The following is a 19,350-nucleotide window of genomic DNA, read 5'->3' on the forward strand; positions in this document are numbered from 1 at the left end:
CACAAAATACACACTAAAAAATCTATACTGCTTTAATAACATCAAAAAGTATCAAAGAAGTTTAAATTTGTTTTCCACATTTGGTATGGATACGTAGTATTTCAAAATAAATATAAGGATTTTAAGGTATTTATTCCTTAGTATTCCTTATTAATAGTATTATTTCATTTGACTTACGATTTAAATAATACATCAACTGAAGGAGCACAACAATTACAACTACAATTATTTAATGTGAGTAGCATCTATCAAACTGCAGACATCCAGTTGATGTGCACATTCTTGCCTTACCTAATTCTAATATTTTCAATAGTATTTTATTACAAAATTATGAATAAAGTCAACAGAAATGATTAAAATACACTTGGAAAGTCACGATTTACTAATATCTAACCACTAGTGATGTGTCAAAGCTGAATCTCAAATCCACCAAATCTCAAAAGTTTATTCACGGATGACAGCAGGTCAATGGTACGCAAATTACAAATTGCTAAAACGTGTTATTGTTGTGATTTCTGTAAGAAAAAACAGGGACAGGCAACACAATGAAAGTTGTTTTTTTGGAACAATACTTGGCTCACAGTTCATATATTTATGTCTGCTGTGACTATTTACAGACAACAGCAGATCGGCAGTACGAATATTACCGATCACTAAAAGATGTAATATTTTGCTTATAGTTTTAATATTTTGTATATTTGTGTATGGCCAGTTGTCTGTTGCATGGACGTAGGAATAGTGGGTGGCTGAGAAAGGGTTCTCAATGATCGCTAATATTTGTTTACATTGTAATTTTTGCAGTTGTATAAATGTTCTTTAATATATGAATGGTTATATCTTAATAAATGGTTTTACCAAAGATAAGGATTTTTGGAAATTTTTAGTTGGCCGCTCCAACTGGCCAGATTTGCTTTAATGGTAACAAAACAAAACCATGTAGTGTATTCTTGGTTACTATTCATGATTAAAGAGGACAAAAAGCAAGGTTTTAAAATCAGAATTTATATTGGACAGGATGATCAGGCTTACTTTTGCCAGACTGGAAGGATATTTCCCTTCTTCTTCATAGTGCATTTCTTAATGTCTTTATTACGTACAAGAGGAATATCTTTCCAAACTGGTAAAAATAAGACTATTCTTCCTATCCTATCTAAATTCTTTAAATACTATTTAGTTATTATTCATACAGGAATCAGTATTATATTTAGAATCAAGACCAAATTTTGGTATCGATATATGAATCAGAATCTAAAGCAAAATTATTTGGTTTTGGCCCATCCCTAATAAAAATGGTGATACAATTTTTTAAGGATTGGGTTATATCCTTATTTGTTAGTACAAATAACACAGGAATCAATATCGAGAATCGGTCAACTACTAATATTTATCATACTCATAGATAAATACCTCACGTCATCAATTCCCTTTAGATTTCAAGATAGTCATATCACGACATATTTGACACGGTTCCTTTTTTTTCTTTATTAAATAACCTACGATACAGCTATTTAAAACTGATGAGAATCACCATAAGCCCAATATGGTATACAAAAGGAGTCAAATCAAATTTGTGGATTTGATCACCAAATTGCACGATAACTAGTCAATATTAGCCTATTCCTACCTGCCCTATCATGATCAATTTCTTTTATTTGTTACACAGAATGTTCTTTTATTTATTTTTTCCTTGCAGTGTAAAATATAGTTCCCATCTCCTACACTGTAATGTAGCACTCACCCATATCAGCAGCTGAGCCATGGGAAGGTTCCCCATGGCACAGGCAAGGTGCAAAGGTGTCCTCAGGTCACGAGGACTCAACACAGTGTTAGCCATGTCTGATCCCCCATGAGCCAGCAGTAAAAGAAGAGATTTCATGTCAGACCTGTAAACAGTACACAGAATTATTTAATTTGCTTATTCAGTTACCGTATGTCTGCTACGTACAGAACACTTTAGTCTTTACTACATCGTATTGTTGATTTTTAAAAGATATAAATCCACACAGAGGATGTCAAATAAATATTTTTTCCTAAATAGGATGTATACTTTATTTTGATAAAGACAACTTTAAAAACTGTTAATTGTAAACAAGAGTGTTTAACATACACATCTGTATATATGTTTGAATTTGAAATAAATAAAAAATAATGAAAAGGGACTAAAAAAACAAGTAATCTTTTCAATAACTGTGGTTGAAGTAATGATAAAGAAATGGGTATTTAACATAAATTTATATTAAAGTTGATTATTGTACCAATGAACATAACTAATGTTTCTAAATAGTAAAACAAAAGTTTAATTCATCTCACATTAATAAAATAATGGTTATAGAAACAAATAACAAATCTTTAGAAACGTTCATACTTTTATTTTTTTTCTTCTTCAGAAACAGATTTATTCCAATGTATTGCATCATATTAAATCTCAAAAACAACCTTTTAAATACATATTTATATCATATTTGATTAAAAATGAAAGTACAATACACTAAAAAAAGATTTCTTTAATGTAACCTCATTGTGTGCAATTTTACGACAGATATTAAATATAAATATTGAGTAGACCTGTTAGCTCCAGCTCAGAGGGTTTACATTTACATTTTACACTAAAAGTGTTTGACTGAGCACAGAGCAGATTCTGTTCCTACAACATGATGGCCACATTAAGTGTCATGATGCTGCTTGTACACAATACACAATATGGTGGTGATGTATGTAAGAGTAGTTGTAGGACACTGTAGACACGATATTGTCTGCAGAAGAGGTGACATGTGTTACCGACACCCACTTACTGTGTAGAGTGGTCTGTACATCATGAAAGTGGGCAAGTATCAGGGGCGACATATGGACGGACAGCCCTAAGGCCTTTTGACAGCAAAATCATTAAAGTTTTTCCTAGGACCAAGAGAAATTGACGTTTCAAGTTTCCAGGAACTTTCTATTAGCAGTTAATATACAGATGAGCAATATGGACTTCCCTTTGACCTTTTGACCTCAAAATCAGTAGGGTTTTCCTTGGAAAAAGAGGAACATTGTACCATGTTTCAAGGTCTCTAGCACCTTTTTATCAAGAGGTTTTTCACAGACAGATAACGACATGATTTCAAGAAGTCACTGTCAGGTCCGTAATAAGTAATTATTATGGTGCAGTATCTGTCTCGTCACTGACCTGCAGATTGCATCAAAAAGCTGTTGTATGGATGAGGGCAGGGATGGGCTGGTCGGCAGGGAAGGCAGAAACTCCTTGGCTTCATATTTGCTGCGTATCCAGCGCTCCTTCTCCTCCCTACTGGACCCAGGTGTGGGCTTGGCCCTCTCCCGTACCACAGCTTCCCAGACGGAATTGCCCATGGCGTTTCCAATACTTAACATCACAGCCAAGTGGCCAGGACTGAAAAGTTCAAAATCACAATTTAAACTGGGTAGCAGCAACACAGAAATTAGTTAGGCTCTCAAACAACAATAGCAACTGCAGCTCAAAATGACAGCATCGTAAAGATTAAAAAATGGTAAACCTTTACATACAGTTTGTATTCAAATAAATGTTAACACATAGACTGCAATTACGTTTCAAAATATTATTCACATATCAAAATTTTTAATGCAACCATATTACATGGGAATATCTGAATTATGGCAGGTTTTGTTAACTCTAATGACATCTATAGTAATATAGTCTCATCAGTAAAATGTTAATTCAGTCAGGTTATTTAAGTGTAGAATTCATAGCTTCTATTTTTTACCATGTAAAAACTGTCCACATGGAACATGTATTTGTAAATATGTTCAGATTAATTTGTTAGTGACAAACTTTAAAACCATTTGTTCTTAAAATACATAAACAAATAATAAAAATCATTGTTTTTTATACTCACAACTGAAGTACAGTTAAATAATTTATGCAGAAGTCTATGAGGAAAGTAATGAATTATTGTATGAATTTTCATCTATAAAATAAAAGCTTCCTCTTTTTACATATTACTGATAAATATAAAATCGATTGGCTTGAAATAACTTATACACAAAACTTTCAACAGAGATAATTATGCAAACTTTCCATAATATCAAACTTACATTTCAATCAATAAATTTAAAAAGATACAGTAAATGTCAGGGATGTTTTGATGTTAAAATTTCTTTTATGTTAAGTTATAAAGAATGCAACAAACAAAACGTTACTGTATTTTATGGGTCATTAAATCTACCAAAGCAGGTAATGTAAATGATGAAATAATCTTACGGCCACTCGTCGAGGTGTAGAGATCGCACCCTGGATATGTGGGAGCCAAGATTCCGATGGACGCCACAACATTCGATACACATCAGCACTCCCAGGTTCAGGCTTGCCCATTCAGGGTCTGTGATAGCAAAGATGAGAATATGTTATCATATATCAATATCAATCAAAATTACATAGCTTAAGTATGAGTATGTTTTATAACATGACCTTTCCATAGTAAATTATCAATGAGTACCAGCTTTAAATATTTAATGGTGTTAACTTTACCGATCTGTATAAAGATACCCTCATACCCTCATTTATAAATTCAATATCATGATAAGATGGATTTTCCAAACCAAATTCTTGACAGGACAGATAATGTTTACAAAGTTTGATCACTTAATGCCACATAGAGTGATTTTTAATGTCCTCTTCCTACTTTTCTTAAGTTTATGATTATCTTTTACGTTCTACTACAAGTATTTTATGTAGTTACAAAAGATTTAGTTTATATTGTGTTCTTGGAGTATTATGCACTGACTTCTAGTATACCCAGAGGAAAGATCAGTAGTGTAGAGTATAAGACTAATGTGTCACACTAAAACAATAATAGGAAGTATACACACTTGGAGCATCACAGTCAACACAGTGAGTGTTGCCTGGCACCCTGGTCCTGATAGACTGGAGGGAAGCCACTTCCACTGAGCTTTGTAGTCGAGACTTGACCTTGCTGCTCTCATTACCCTGAAATCATAATAAATTGTCTGTCATGTTGTTTGTTGTTGTAACCTTAAAACATGATCCATCAACACAATGGAATCATATTGTTAAAAGTTAAATTAAAATATAGTACACAACACAATCTTTATATATATATTTCTTGTGTACGTGTGTATGGGGCTGAACTCCTCCTAAACGGGTGGACCGATTTTAATGAAAATTTTTGTGTCTTCAGGTGGATCCGAGAATGGTTTAGATTCACAATTCGATCCAATTTAAATTGTTTATATAATTAATTTTTTATGTATAAATAAATGTTGTTGATCTTGGAATATTTTACATTGGATCTGCCAGACTGCGCTACGATACGTAATACAAAGTGAACTGTTACTTAACAGCTGTTAACACTTTAAGCTTAACCCTTTTAACCCCGGCCATTAAATCAAGTGATGTGCCAGAAATCCCAAGCCATTTTCAGACAAAATGTAAGGGTTTTGTAAAAAATTCATAACTCAGTTATTTTTTTAAGATATTTAGGTAATTCTTTTTTTGTTTTACTTCTTTATACATGTAGCTTACAGAAATATACAAATAAAATTATTATTTTGAAATTAATTTTTTTTAAATGCATATACATATATAAAAAATAAATAAAAATGAAAAATTTTCAAGTTTGATCATGGAAACCATATAGATAAAAAAATATTTGACACAAAAATACCCATTTAATTTATGATACATTTAATCCTTAATAAAAGGAAACAAAAATTATAGGCCTACCTTATTTACAAATTGAGTAACATCAATTATTGTAAAGCCGTGTAAATTTTTCTTTTTGCCATTTCTGGGCAAGGCAATGTAACAAGACCTTTGAAATTCACAGTACTTAAAATAAACATAAAACCAAAGTTATTTCTGACAAAATAACTAAAACTGTTCATAATCTAAATTTTAAAAAGTTTTAAAACAATATTTACATCACTACAAAATGTAAATTTTCAAGATATCCATCACTCAAATCGTCGTCACTAATCACATCCACACCATTTGCAACTAGGTTACTAATTACTGTATTTTTCACTTACGGGAGACTTTGAACGATGTCTTTTACTCATTTTGAAATAAAACAAATAATAAACTAAACTTTAACTGCCGTACTTTATACTGCTTTAACCTAAAACTGTGAAGAAAACGGAATATTCACAACCACGTGATATACAGCTGTCTGCAACAAGCGTGAGCAGTCAGTCGAGACGAACTGCAATTGCTCAGTCACAGACTGACAAAATACGAAGTCAAACCATTACAAACTAATATATTTCGATGCAAAATATCTTTGTGCACAAGTCTGTGAAATTTCAAAGCATTTGGTGAAATAGGTGGCCAGTAAAGTAATAAAAAGTGCACGTCCGCACTATACGGACGTCGGGAGTTGACGCCATTTTTTACGACGTCCGTATAGTACGGACGTCGGGGTTAAAAGGGTTAAGTTCAACAAAGAGGCAGAAAGATTTGTAGAAAATATAACGTTATTATAAAGTCTTGATCAGTAGTGTAATGCAGATTGCAAAGATGAAGTTTCACCAATTGTTCTATGTAAACATTATAATATTACAACACAGCCATAATGTTTTTTTCTATTTTAATTCCAGGTTTTCCCGACAGTTTGTGCTGCTATCAAATTTGTGTGTTGTTTTGTAACATCTGTAATTATTGTGTGAGTGCTAATTGTAATAATACATTAATAGAGATTGAAGATGTTTGAAGTGCATAAAAAACTATAGTTATTTATTAAAGTTATTGAACTCATTTTGCAAATTTATTGAAGAAAGTATATTGGTCGCATAACCTCAAATAACCTAAGTAGCATACAAATCAAAAGGTTGTGTTTCTATGTGTGAATATTGTTAACAGTTTAGATAATCAAGTTTTAAACTAATTGGATTTAAAATAATTTGTTGTAATTTACATTTTTAATCTGCAGTCAGAATTGGTCACATAAGTTCAAATTAAGTAGCATACAAATCACATGTGTGAATAACTACTTATTGTTAATAGTGTAGGAATTGGTTTTAAATTAAATTCTGTTGGCCAGTTCCGATACTATACTGTAATTTTAAATTACTAATTTTATAACAGGTATATTTTTTCAATTTACAACTTAATTTATCGTAATGCCATTGAATGTACAATATTTTTTGTTAATCCTTCAGGAGTGTACACAAACAAATTAGATGGTTTTCCGATAGGGCTGAAGTATAATAAGTGGCCTCCATCACAATCGAATTATTGATATTTCTGAATAGCCTATCAAAACTACTATCCAAATTAGATTATAGTTATTTAACCCATTGCCGATCACTGACGAGCTGGGCTAGTCACGCAGCGGCCGGGCCTAACAGCACGGTGACGAGCTCAGGTCGCAAAAGCGGTCTGCTTTTAAATTTCCCTCCAAATAGTTTTGTTAATGTCTGATAGATCGGGCGATCGTCTTCACTTGTCTACTAAGAGTGTTTAACAACGGTCTACGTTTAGAGTTTTCAAAAGTTTTATAAATATCCTACAGATCGCAGTTGTATGTCGAAGTTGAGAAATAAATCATTCATATGAGTTTACTCCCTGTTTTTTAGCACTTCTGATTGGGTGTTTTCCTCAGTTGTTATTATAATACTTTTGAGGTTAGTGACACAACTAAACGACGCAGACGTACATGTTGGTGGGTTTAGTCTAGACAATGGTCCGAATGTTGCAATCGATTCGCCCGAGCCGCTTTATTTAGACTATGATTCAGACATCATCCCTGCCACGCCGTAACCTTGCTCGCGTGTTATCGTTCCTACATCACGGATACCCCAGCAGGCCCATGTTCCATCTGAACGAATACCTTCGCAGCTGAATTTTCTAGTATACAATAGCGAGCGATACGATGTGGCGCACCATTGCTGTTCGTGCGGCCGCTGCCCATGAATGAATTCGCGTCCGCTGGTGCCCGTGCGCCAAAACAATACGATCCGCAATGGGTTAAAGGCTGAAGTGTAATAAGGGGCCACCATCACAATTGAATTATTGATATTTCTGATTAGCCTATCTAAACTACCGAATTTCATTATAGTTATTTAAAATTACAGTATAGTATCGGAACTGGATCCGAATTAGATTATAGTTATTTAAAGGCTGAAATATAATAAGCGGCCACCATCACAATCGAATCATTGATATTTCTGAATAGCCTATCTAAACTACTAAAATGACGATCCGAATTAGATTATAGTTATTTTAAAGGCTGAAGTATAATAAGCAGCCACCATCACAATCAAATTATTGATATTTCTGATTGGCCTATCTAAACTACCGAATTTCATTATAGTTATTTAAAATTACAGTATAGTATCAGAACTGGTCAACAGAATTCAATTTAAAACCAATTCCTACACTATTAACAATAGTTATTCACACATGTGATTTGTATGCTACTTAATTTGAACTTATCTGACCAATTTTGACTGCAGATAAAAAATGTAAATTACAACAAATTATTTAAAAATAACTTGATTATCTAAACTGTTAACAATAGTTATTCACACATAGAAACACAACCTTTTGATTTGTATGCTACTTAGGTTATTTGAGGTTACGCGACAGTAGCGTAGCCAGAAATTTTGTTCGGGGGGGGGTCCGAAACCGGGGATCCGGGGGACGTTTTGTGTGTATTTACCAATGAGTTCACTGGAAAAAGGTAAATACCAAAAATATGGAGCTTTAGTAACTACGCCTTATAGAAAGTGGAAAGATGTAATAGGCAAATTCAACTCTCACAGCAACTCTAGTACCACAAATTTTCTTGTATAGCTACAGAAACTTTACGAAGTTCGATTTTGGCCTAGTAGAAGGCACCAATGTATGTTGCATTCACTAGATAAGAAAGAAGAAGAACAAAACAGAGCTTCACTCAAGCATATAATTGACACAACTATATTCTGTGGAGAATATGAAATCCCCTTCGGGGACATTGGGCCACTAGCGGCCGAAAACCCTTTAGAAAAGGAGGGCAATTTTCTAGCGTTGCTCGGGTACAGATCAAACTAATGGTCGGAAAATGCATCTGAAAAACTCTACTGATTAGAAGTTCGGCTGCTTTTGGATTTCACTGATTGAGGTGTTTATAAATGAGTTAGGGCGACGATTTTTTTTTATCATTAAACTGTACTCGGCTAACTATATAATTATCGAGAAAAAAAAATCACTTCCGGTCGGTAAATACCGAAGAAAAGCTCTCTACAGATTCAAGTTTTGACGTAAAATGACCGCTTAGAATTAAGTTACGACGTTGATTTTAGATGTCATTAAACTGTAGGCGTGTATATAATTATCGAAAAAAATATAAAAAATCACTTTTGGTCGAAAAATACACTTGAAAAACTCTATTGATTAGAACTTCAATTAATTTGGACTTCAGTGATTGAGGTAAACGTGGTGTTTTCGGTTGAGTTAGGACGACGATTTTTGTTATCATTAAACTGTACACTGTACCTATATAATTATCGAGAAAAAATCATTTTCGGTCGGTAAATACCGAAGAAAAGCTCTCTACAGATTCAAGTTTTGACGATTTTGGATTTCACTGGTTGAGTGGTTGAGGCAAAAGTGGTACTTAGAATTATGTTAGGACGTCGAATTTTTGGTATTAATTCGACGCCGACTAATACATATATAATTATCGAGAAACAAAACAATAAAATCACTTCTGGGCGGAAAATACCGAGGAAAAGTTCTTTACAGATTTAAGTTTTGACGATTTTGGATTTCACTGGTTGAGTCGTTGAGATGAAAGTGGTACTTAGAATTATGTTAGAACATTGATTTTAGGTATCAATTGAACGCCGACTAATAACTATATAATTATCGAAGAAATATTGAAAAAATCACTTCCGGTCAGATAATACACCGGAAAAACTCTACTGATAAAAAGTTGTTCAACCACTCAGCCGGTGAAGTCCAAAATCGTCAAAACTTAAATCTGTAGAGAGCTTTTCTTCGGTATTTACCGACCGTTAGTGATTTTTTTTTTCTCGATAATTATATAGTTAGTCGAGTACAGTTTAATGATAAAAAATCGTTGCCCCAGCTCAATCAAAAATGCCACGTTTACCTCAATAACTGAAGTCCAAATTAGTTGAAATTCTAATCAGTATAGTTTTTCAAGTGTATTTTCCGACCAAAAGTGATGTTTTTCGATAATTATATACACGTCTACAGTTTAATGACACCTAAAATCAACGTCGTAACTTAATTCTATGCGGTCATTTTACGTCCCCAAGACGAATTTGAACAAAGTAGTCGCTAATTTAAACTGTTCGCCGTGTTACGGTTCAGGTTACTTTGCGACGTCACGTGACCGCGCCCTATAGAAATACCGTGATTACACTACACTATCCGAAAGGCCGAGCCCAAAAGTATCGTTTGATACTTCATGATTTAAACGAAAGGACAATTATATTTTTAACAACGGTCACTTTAATCAATTTAATGTTTGTAGACAAGAGTAATGATAACTCTCCTTTTTTTCTCCTGCTCCATGCTTCATTTTTTAATGTCTTAAAATTTCGGGGAGGGGGTCCGGACCCCCTGGACCCCCCCTTCACTACGCCACTGTTATGCGACCAATATACTTACTTCAATAAATTTGCAAAATGAGTTCAATAACTTCAATAAATTAACTATAATTTTGTATGTACTTCAAACATCTTCAATCTCTATTAATGTAATATTATAATTAGCACTCACACAATAATTACACAATGTTACAAAGCAACACACAAATTTGATAGCAGCACAAACTGTCGGGAAAACCTAGAATTAAAGTAGAAAAACATTTGAAACTGCGATCGTAGCGCATTCTGCTGGATGCAATGTAAAACATTCCAAGATGGTCCATCCGTTTAGGAGGAGTTCAGCTCCATACACACGCACACAAGAAATATGTATATGAAGATAATGAAATTCGGTAGTTTAGATGGGCTAATCAAAAATATCAATAATTCGATTGTGATGGTGGCCACTTATTATACTTCAGCCCTATAGGGAATACTAATTTTGTATTTTAGATAAATTAAATTCTGTTTGCCAGTTCCGATACTATACTGTAATTTTAAATAACTATAATGAAATTCAGTAGTTTAGATGGACTAATCAGAAATATCAATAATTCGATTGTGATGGTGGCCGCTTATTATACTTCAGCCTTTAAATAACTATAATCTAATTCGGATCGTCATTTTAGTAGTTTAGATAGGCTATTCAGAACTATCAATGATTCGATTGTGATGGAGGCCACTTATTATACTTCAGCCCTATCGAAAAACCATCTAATTTGTTTGTGTATATTCCTGAAGGATTAACAAAAAATATTGTACATTCAATGGCATTACGATAAATTAAGTTGTAAATTGAAAAAAATATACCAGTTATAAAATAGTCTGTTTCAACTTTTTTACCTTCAGATTAAATAAGTTTAAGTTTTCATTTAAAACATCATCTACATTTCACTTCACTCATGTTATACTCACACACTATTGGTTGGTCAAAGTGTGATTAAATGTACATGTAATGAAGTTAGATATTGTAATAACTTTTTAATAGACATTTTTATCAAAACAGCCCAGATTGTTACAGATTAATCAAAGTTTAAAATTTTCGAATTAAAGCCGTGTGTACAGGATAACGTCTGTCAGGTCTGCTAGTTACTTATAAATAAATGAAAACATTGAATTTTTTATAAAAATATGAAAATATTTTAGCACATCTAAAAATTAAAAATAAGTTGATTCCAATGCTTGATACTTAGTAATATTAAGAATTCTCAGTACCACGGCTCTTTTCACTTCATTCCAATACCAATATTTTCAACTTTTTTATTACAAAACAGTAAATAAAATCAAGAGAGGTGGTTCATGTACGCTTGTAAAGTTATGATTTACAAATTCACAGCTACTAATGTATTGAAGCTGAATCAGATCCACCAGACAGATTTTCAAACAAGTGTATTTACCGTACTTTTTGTATTTAGAAATACAATGCCATGTTAAAATACAAAACTTGCTTTATATATATATATATATATATATATATATATAGACAACTATTTATAAGCTAAACTGCTGTTACAAACTTTAATCTTCCCGTTTTCTCTGGTGCCTTCATACCTGTAGAGAATTAAGTATTTGCTGTTCGATGGCCGACACCCATTCATCTCTCTCTTCCGAGTTGCTAGCCTCGAAGTGCCACTGTTTGTTATCTAGTGAAACTATGAGGAATTCGTAACCATCTGAATCTGTAAAAATAAAAAAAACAACTAAATTGTTAGTGATTTAATGTCCTGAGAAAACTTGTAGGTGATTTGTTATTGTAATATGTACTTACTACTAAATTGGTTATTATTGAGCACTACTCAAATGTCAACTTACACTAAAAATTAAGTGGAAAATGTATGAAAGCAGTTCTTTTTTAAATTAATATAAATTACAATATATTATTCAATTCTAAATATAATTCAGCATTACATTTAATATCCTATATCAAATCTAACAGAAGAAAATTACAACAGTAGCATTAATAATAAGTGTGACCATGTAATTAATTAGCTAACCATGTCACAAATATCCCTATCTTTATTATTTATATATCTGATGCAATGAGTAAAATGAGGAGGAGAGGATATGGAAGCGGTAAAAAGCTGGTCTTTATTGTATTACTGTATCTATCAGGTGGGCTAACTGAATGTTTTTTATTCTCTATCTACGTTCTCTAACTTCATTTTAGTTTTTAGTTTGATTAAAACAACTTACCTGTCTAAACGCTTAGCAAATTTCTGGAGATATTTTGGTAACGATTTGGTAACAATTTACAAACTGTAAATACTTTAAAAACGCAAATTAACAGTAATTTATAATATTTAATAATAAACTAAATAATAGCTGCAATTATAATTAATTGTGTTCTAAATTTACATTAGAAAATAAAAAATATAAATAAATCGCAAATTGTGTTGTTAAGCACTAACCTAGAAACGACTGAACAATTTCGGCTAATTCTTTTTATAAAATATTTGTTGAAATCCGAGGAAGGTTTATAAGAAGGGAAAGATTTGAAAAGTGACCTGGAATATTTTGGAATAATTCTGAAAAAATTGGCATTTTAACAATGCTTTAAGGAAAAACAGAAAAATCAACACTAACATGCCTCAACAATCCACTCTTTCCTAGACAATAGTCCGAAAAACAACAAGACCTCACAACGCAAAACCTTATAAGCAATTATTTTGGTAAGTTGCATGATCTTAATAAGAATTTCCCTTTATACCTGAAGGAAGTAGGTAGGATTTGAAATAATGAAATAATGATTTATTTCCAATTATTTTTTACATAGTTATATACATACATAAATCATCTGGAAATTTCCTGGCCATTTTTACAAGTATTGTGGCGAGGTGAAAAAAAAAAACAAATTTGTAATTTAAATAGAAATTAAAAATGAAATTATGAGTCTAGCATTAAAAAATTATAGTTGAAAAAAATGTAGTTTTCTGCAGCACCTGAAAAAATTCTAAACTGGACTAAACTGGAAAAGGATTTCCCCCTGGACTGAAATAGGCTTCTCAGTCCTACATATGCATGTATATTTTTTCATTGGTACAGCAAGGCAAACTCAACTATGGCACTGGAAACACCTTAGATCGAAAGTATATTACAAGAGCCGGAAATAGTCATGCATTGACCAAACTAGACTTCCAAGAGTATATAACTTTTTCATAGAGGCAATAAAGCAAACTTAACTGTGGCACCAAAAGTGATTTTATACAGTTGGAATTAGACACCTTTTAACGGAAGTAGTTTCTCAGACTTACATATGAACAACTCTACTATAGTATTGGAAAAATCTTAGACCGGTGTAAATGGCAAGGACTGATGTAAACTCTTTTTTGACTGAAGTAGGTGAGACCTATGTATTTGTATTTTTGATCAGGGAAACAAGGCAGACTGAGATGTGGAAATACAATTAATTTAAATCATAAATGCTCCTACACGTACAAAACGTGATATAAGAGTCAGGTTAAACTCCAATACTATTAAGGATGAACACTAAAATAATATGTACGTGATGTAAGCCTACTTTAGTTTGGAAAATTTCATAGGATTCTATCATAAATGCTTTAACTAAGTATTATAAGGTCTTTGATTTTGAAAATTGTGTGTGAAGCTGGGGATAACAGCTAGTATTGTTATATTATTTTTCCATTTCCAAATTTAAAGATTCTGATATGATATTCATTTATGGTATATATGATAAATCTTTTTACAGAATTGTAACATACACAACAAAAACCATAACATGAGTCACTGCTCTATGACATGTTATACTGCTATAACTGTAAGAATATTTTTCATACCATTGGAGTAAAATTATCAAATTAGTAATACTGTTGCGGAACACATTGAGCGGAATTACTATTTATTTGGTAAAATAAAAAGCTACATGACTTAATGTCAAAACGAAATGTTTTATAAAAATATTTAGTAACTGAAATAACTTTTTAACTAAGGTTACTATCTCACCATCACACTCCTGATTCTTCACGCCACTGCTCTTGATCCGGCGGTGCCGCTTCTTGACGTTGGGAGTCTCAGCCTTGCAATCGCCAGAGCCGTTGTATAGTGAGTTGTTGGAGATTATCATTGACTCGTCATTGCTGGAAACATAGACATGCGAGTATGTTAGTCTGTATTTACATACACCACAGCTTATAAAATCCATATAATACCAAATCTCTAGAACCATCACATGGATTAATATTAAACTAGCTAAAAGTACCTGTGCTTTGTAATGGTAAAATAGTGCATAAATTACGTTTATGATGATAGCTTTAGTTGCATAGTTCTGTGTTTTCTTTGTGAGCACCTAACAAACTTATAAAAAAGTTCTCATGTAAAACTTTTATGTGTTTTTAATATGTAATTGAAACGGACATGTTTAAAATATGATATATAAATGTTATTGGTACTTTCAGAGGGTTCCTGATAATAAAAATTGTACTAACTATAATTGGATTTTTCCTGAATATCATCCATTACTTATGAAAACAACAAAAATCAATTTGAGCTTATCTATAGAACATGTTTACAAACGTAAAGGTCTTTGCAATTTTATAACAACTCTAATTGTGATAAAAATTGTCATTAAAGACATCACAGTTTTTCATGGACTTTCAAGGTTATGCTGCAATATTTTGTAAAAGTGATCAATAGTTTTGAAGATATCACGATAATTTACTCAGTGACTTAGGCTTTTATATATTTATGTCATTATAGGTATCACAGATTAACTAGTTTAGGCTGCAAAGTTTTCAAACCCATTTCTAAACGAGCACTTAGAAGGTAAAATGAACATGTTTACAATATAACATATTTGTGAACGTAATTAGGTAATTATAATGTATTAAAAAACTCATAATGTGATAAAAGCTGTCATTAAGACTTGCACGGTCTTTCCCAGATTTTCACAGTTGGGCTGCAATATTTTCAAAACCGCTTCTTAGTGAGCACATGGAAGGTAAAACAAACATATTTATTGTCTGTAAGACAAACTTGTATACGGAATTACATATATATGAGTTCTGTAGTTTTCGAGATATCATGATGAGTCAGTCAGTGGATTTCACTTTTATATATACAGATTAAATATGACACTTAATCCCACTTCTTAGGTACTTATGGTTAAAAGAAAATGGAAATGGTTTCAAAAATTTTAATCCAATAAAAAAAACTGAATCTTAGCAATCACAATCATTCTTCTACCTATTAGGAGCTCAGACTAAAAACATTTTACTACAGTCTTGTTCTTGGTCATAAGTACCTCCATAGAAATGGCATTGAGAATTTTTGTATTTAAAGTGAGAAAATTCATTAGATATCTGTATAAATTCATGAAAATCCATGGGATCAGTTAAATATCATATTTAAAACACTTCCTAGCCTGCAGAAGATTCCATAAAAGTACTAAACTTCACAACATTAAATTTAGTGCACACATTCATGTATCTCTTAGATGTATACTAAAAATATGGTTTTCTTTCCAATATTGAGGAGGTGGGGAGAGGAGAAGGGAATTACTCGTTTTTACATACGAGTTTACTTTTTCAGGGGAGCAATACATGTAAACAACAACTTGTAAAGGTGCTAAAAAGAAAAAACAGTCAAGTGGCATAGGGAAAGCAAAGAGCAACATGATATCACATTCATACCACATTTCCATTGTTGGTGACAGTCAATGAATTCTTTTGGTTAGTTCGGACAGTTTTTAAATTGCTTAAGCATAAAAAATGTTTAGATTCAAGAACACATTCACAGTTTCTTCCACGTTCCAAAATCATTCAATTGTAGAAGCCATTGTGTGCCATTTCAACTCACTTGGGAGGTTGAATAACTCGCCCTGGTTCCTTGAGAAGCTCAAATGCAGTCAAGAGGACTTTATCAGCAACCCGCTTCTCCTTCGACTGGTAACCTGGAAATACAGACACTGCGCACTTGTTAGTTTCATACATTTTGTAATACTGGTGGTAACATAATATTGGTTGAAATTGAGAGAGAAGATGGTGGAGAAAGGCTGGAATAAAGAACATTGGATTTTACTTAATGGTAAGCAAATGGTTAAGATCTTTACTGAGATTCATAAGGAGATTGGAAAAAGCAGAGAAGAATTAAAAGGGTGAAACATTTCAAGACAAAACTTATAAAAGTTAGAGAAATAAATTTGAAACACAGCAAGCATAAAATAAACACTTATCCAAAAAGAGAAAATAATAATTGGGACATGTTAATATATAAATAAAGTGTAATCCTAAAATGGATCATAAATGATCAATTCAACTGGTAGTACTATGAATAACAGTCTAAATCATAACCTGCTAACATCATATCAATCAAACAATGAAAAATTGATAGAACATACAATGTATAATGATCAGCATTTTCATAAACTGTTATCAGTCTTGATAGTGAGCAACAACTTAATTAGCCAGAAAAAGCCTAGGATACGATTAAATAGTTATAGCTTAGTACACTTTTAGTTAAGCATACATGATTAGTAAAACAGTGAAGCAGACTTATCTTGTGCAAATAAAAGATATACCTCTGATTATATCCACTAATATGATCAAGATATTGATGGACTGATGTATGAATGAAACTTTGATTTACTTTGGTCTTTTGTCACCCTGTTTTCAGTCTATCATTCCACACCCTACACAGTCAATATCACTGTTAGTATTTGAAAACAGTCTGAAGATCCATGATCTGATATATGTATAATCAATTACACTGGGTTGAGAAAGAAATCTCTAGTTTCCACTGTCCTTCTTCTTTTATCAAGACCTTTCAGATGAGGTGTCACTTCATAGATCTTGACATTAAAAAATGTTGAGCCATCTCCCCCAAAATCCCATTTTGGGAAAATGAGCAAAGTTGCAACAGTGACTAAAAGGGTCACTTTTATTTCATAGAAAAGTGTCCCGGTTCCCATCCCTCCATTTTTATCCATCAAAAACTAAACAGAGTGCATCCATACTTTTAACTCACACTAAATATATATATATATATATATATATATATGTGTGTGTGTGTGTGTGTGTGTGTGTGTGTGTGTGTGTGTGTGTGTGTGTGTGTGTGTGTGTGTGTGTGTGTGTGTGTGTGTGTGTGTGTGTGTGTGTGTGTGTGTGTGTGTGTGTGTGTGTGTGTGTGTGTGTGTATGATTGAAGTATATAATAGACCCCGGTCTATTAAAAACCTAAATAAGTTTAACAATACAGCTATGAGATAAAACAAAACAAACACTTCTAGATACTTTATCTTCACATAATTACAATGTAAATGCCCTATATTTTGTTTTATTTTTGCTAAAAAGATTATCTGCAAAATATTGACTTATTATCAAAGAAACTATGACAATATCTAATTTGTGGTTTTAATTCTTTGTCTTCTTTCTTTTATACCTGAAACAAAATTATAATTCTGGCAAGCTAAACCGTTACAGGTATCTAATATTCTGCTATTTGATTTTTATAGATCCAGGTTTGTGAACTAGAAAAAAATATAACATTTTTTATATTTAAAATTTTTTTAACTGATAACTTTCAGGGTGTAGTACAAAATAGCTAAATAATATTTTATGGAGATTTCACTTGAAATTGTTAAAGAAAGGTTAATATTCATAACTAATCATAGTGAGATATAAGTTAAAATAGAAGAATGAAACGTAAAAGGTTAGGAACTTACAATTGGTGGTAATGGAAAGGGAGCCAAGAGAATCATGTATGCCATTGGATGTGGGTTGAGAGATGGTCTTGGATCCCCTGGGCTTCTGTCCTGGGACCTTCACAGTGACATACTGTAGGGAGATTTCCTTGCCATGGACATCATCCATGTAATCCTGTCAACATCAATACACAACAATAAGTAAAGTGGATCTAAGTTTCTAAATGTGTTGAAAATGAGGTTGTATATCCTCTCAGTCAACTTAATTAGTTACTAACAATATTTAAATGTAAATTCTATTAAATTGATGTTATCATGTGACTTTAATACTGATTGAAAGTAATGACAAAACATAAATAACATACCTAATAAGTTGAATCAAACTAGAGCAACCACTACTTTCTTAACGTTTTTCATAAAAAATCTGTAGATAATTGTTTTTTTAGTCTTGAAAATAAATTTAACCAAGTGAAATTGACTAGATTTGATAGAACTAAACCTACATATTTTGTGATTAACACTAGCCTAGAGTAACAAAATTACATGATTTTCTGGGTCATTTATTATGTTAAGCGATATATAAATGAATATCTATCAATACTACCATACCAAATTAAAAGTAGTATTCTTTTTATATGTGAATTCTAAATATAATATGAATGGCTTTTTGAGTACTTTGTATAAGTGCTTTTAATAGAAATGTCTTAATTCGTGCAGTCACAGTTTTTATAGTGTCTACTAGAAGTTGATTTGAAAAAAATAATTACTGGGTAGCTATACCAAATCCATATTAATATATTGTGGTTTCTGTATTATCTGCAACAATGAAACAAATGGTAGACACACTACACATCACCATGTTATATATCTAGGCTATTTTCTGATCTTCTATGATCAGGTCTGAACTTCTAAGTTTAGTCTTCTCACTTAGAAATTACTTTTTATTATGATCAATGAGTGCTTTTTTATTTAGCACAATACAATTATTTTTAATTAAACATAATTGAAATTAAATAGACCATTAAAAGAATCATTACATTTTGAAGGTTCATTGCCATATCATAATCTTCTTGCACTTGGATGACCCTACTCATCCTGCACCCC

General features: G+C 32.1%; 1 protein-coding gene across 9 annotated transcripts in view; it reads right to left on the minus strand.

Annotated features, from left to right (window-relative positions):
- The window catches only part of LOC124369246 (centaurin-gamma-1A), a 233,820-nt gene that overhangs the window by 6,798 nt on the left and 207,672 nt on the right, over window positions 1-19,350 (minus strand). For 8 of the 9 annotated variants that reach the window (XM_046827133.1, XM_046827136.1, XM_046827134.1 and 5 more), the window contains 8 exons: window positions 18,268-18,421; window positions 16,405-16,513; window positions 14,554-14,687; window positions 12,145-12,272; window positions 4,849-4,966; window positions 4,241-4,358; window positions 3,170-3,391; window positions 1,739-1,883 (listed from right to left, as the gene is read on the minus strand). In XM_046827133.1, the coding sequence (XP_046683089.1) occupies window positions 1,739-1,883; window positions 3,170-3,391; window positions 4,241-4,358; window positions 4,849-4,966; window positions 12,145-12,272; window positions 14,554-14,687; window positions 16,405-16,513; window positions 18,268-18,421 (1,128 nt within the window). The remainder of the gene's footprint in view (window positions 1-1,738; window positions 1,884-3,169; window positions 3,392-4,240; window positions 4,359-4,848; window positions 4,967-12,144; window positions 12,273-14,553; window positions 14,688-16,404; window positions 16,514-18,267; window positions 18,422-19,350) is intronic. The other variant, XM_046827137.1, reaches the window with a different exon arrangement.

This window comes from Homalodisca vitripennis, chromosome X (genome assembly GCF_021130785.1).
Source record: "Homalodisca vitripennis isolate AUS2020 chromosome X, UT_GWSS_2.1, whole genome shotgun sequence".
Classification (NCBI taxonomy): domain Eukaryota; kingdom Metazoa; phylum Arthropoda; class Insecta; order Hemiptera; family Cicadellidae; genus Homalodisca; species Homalodisca vitripennis.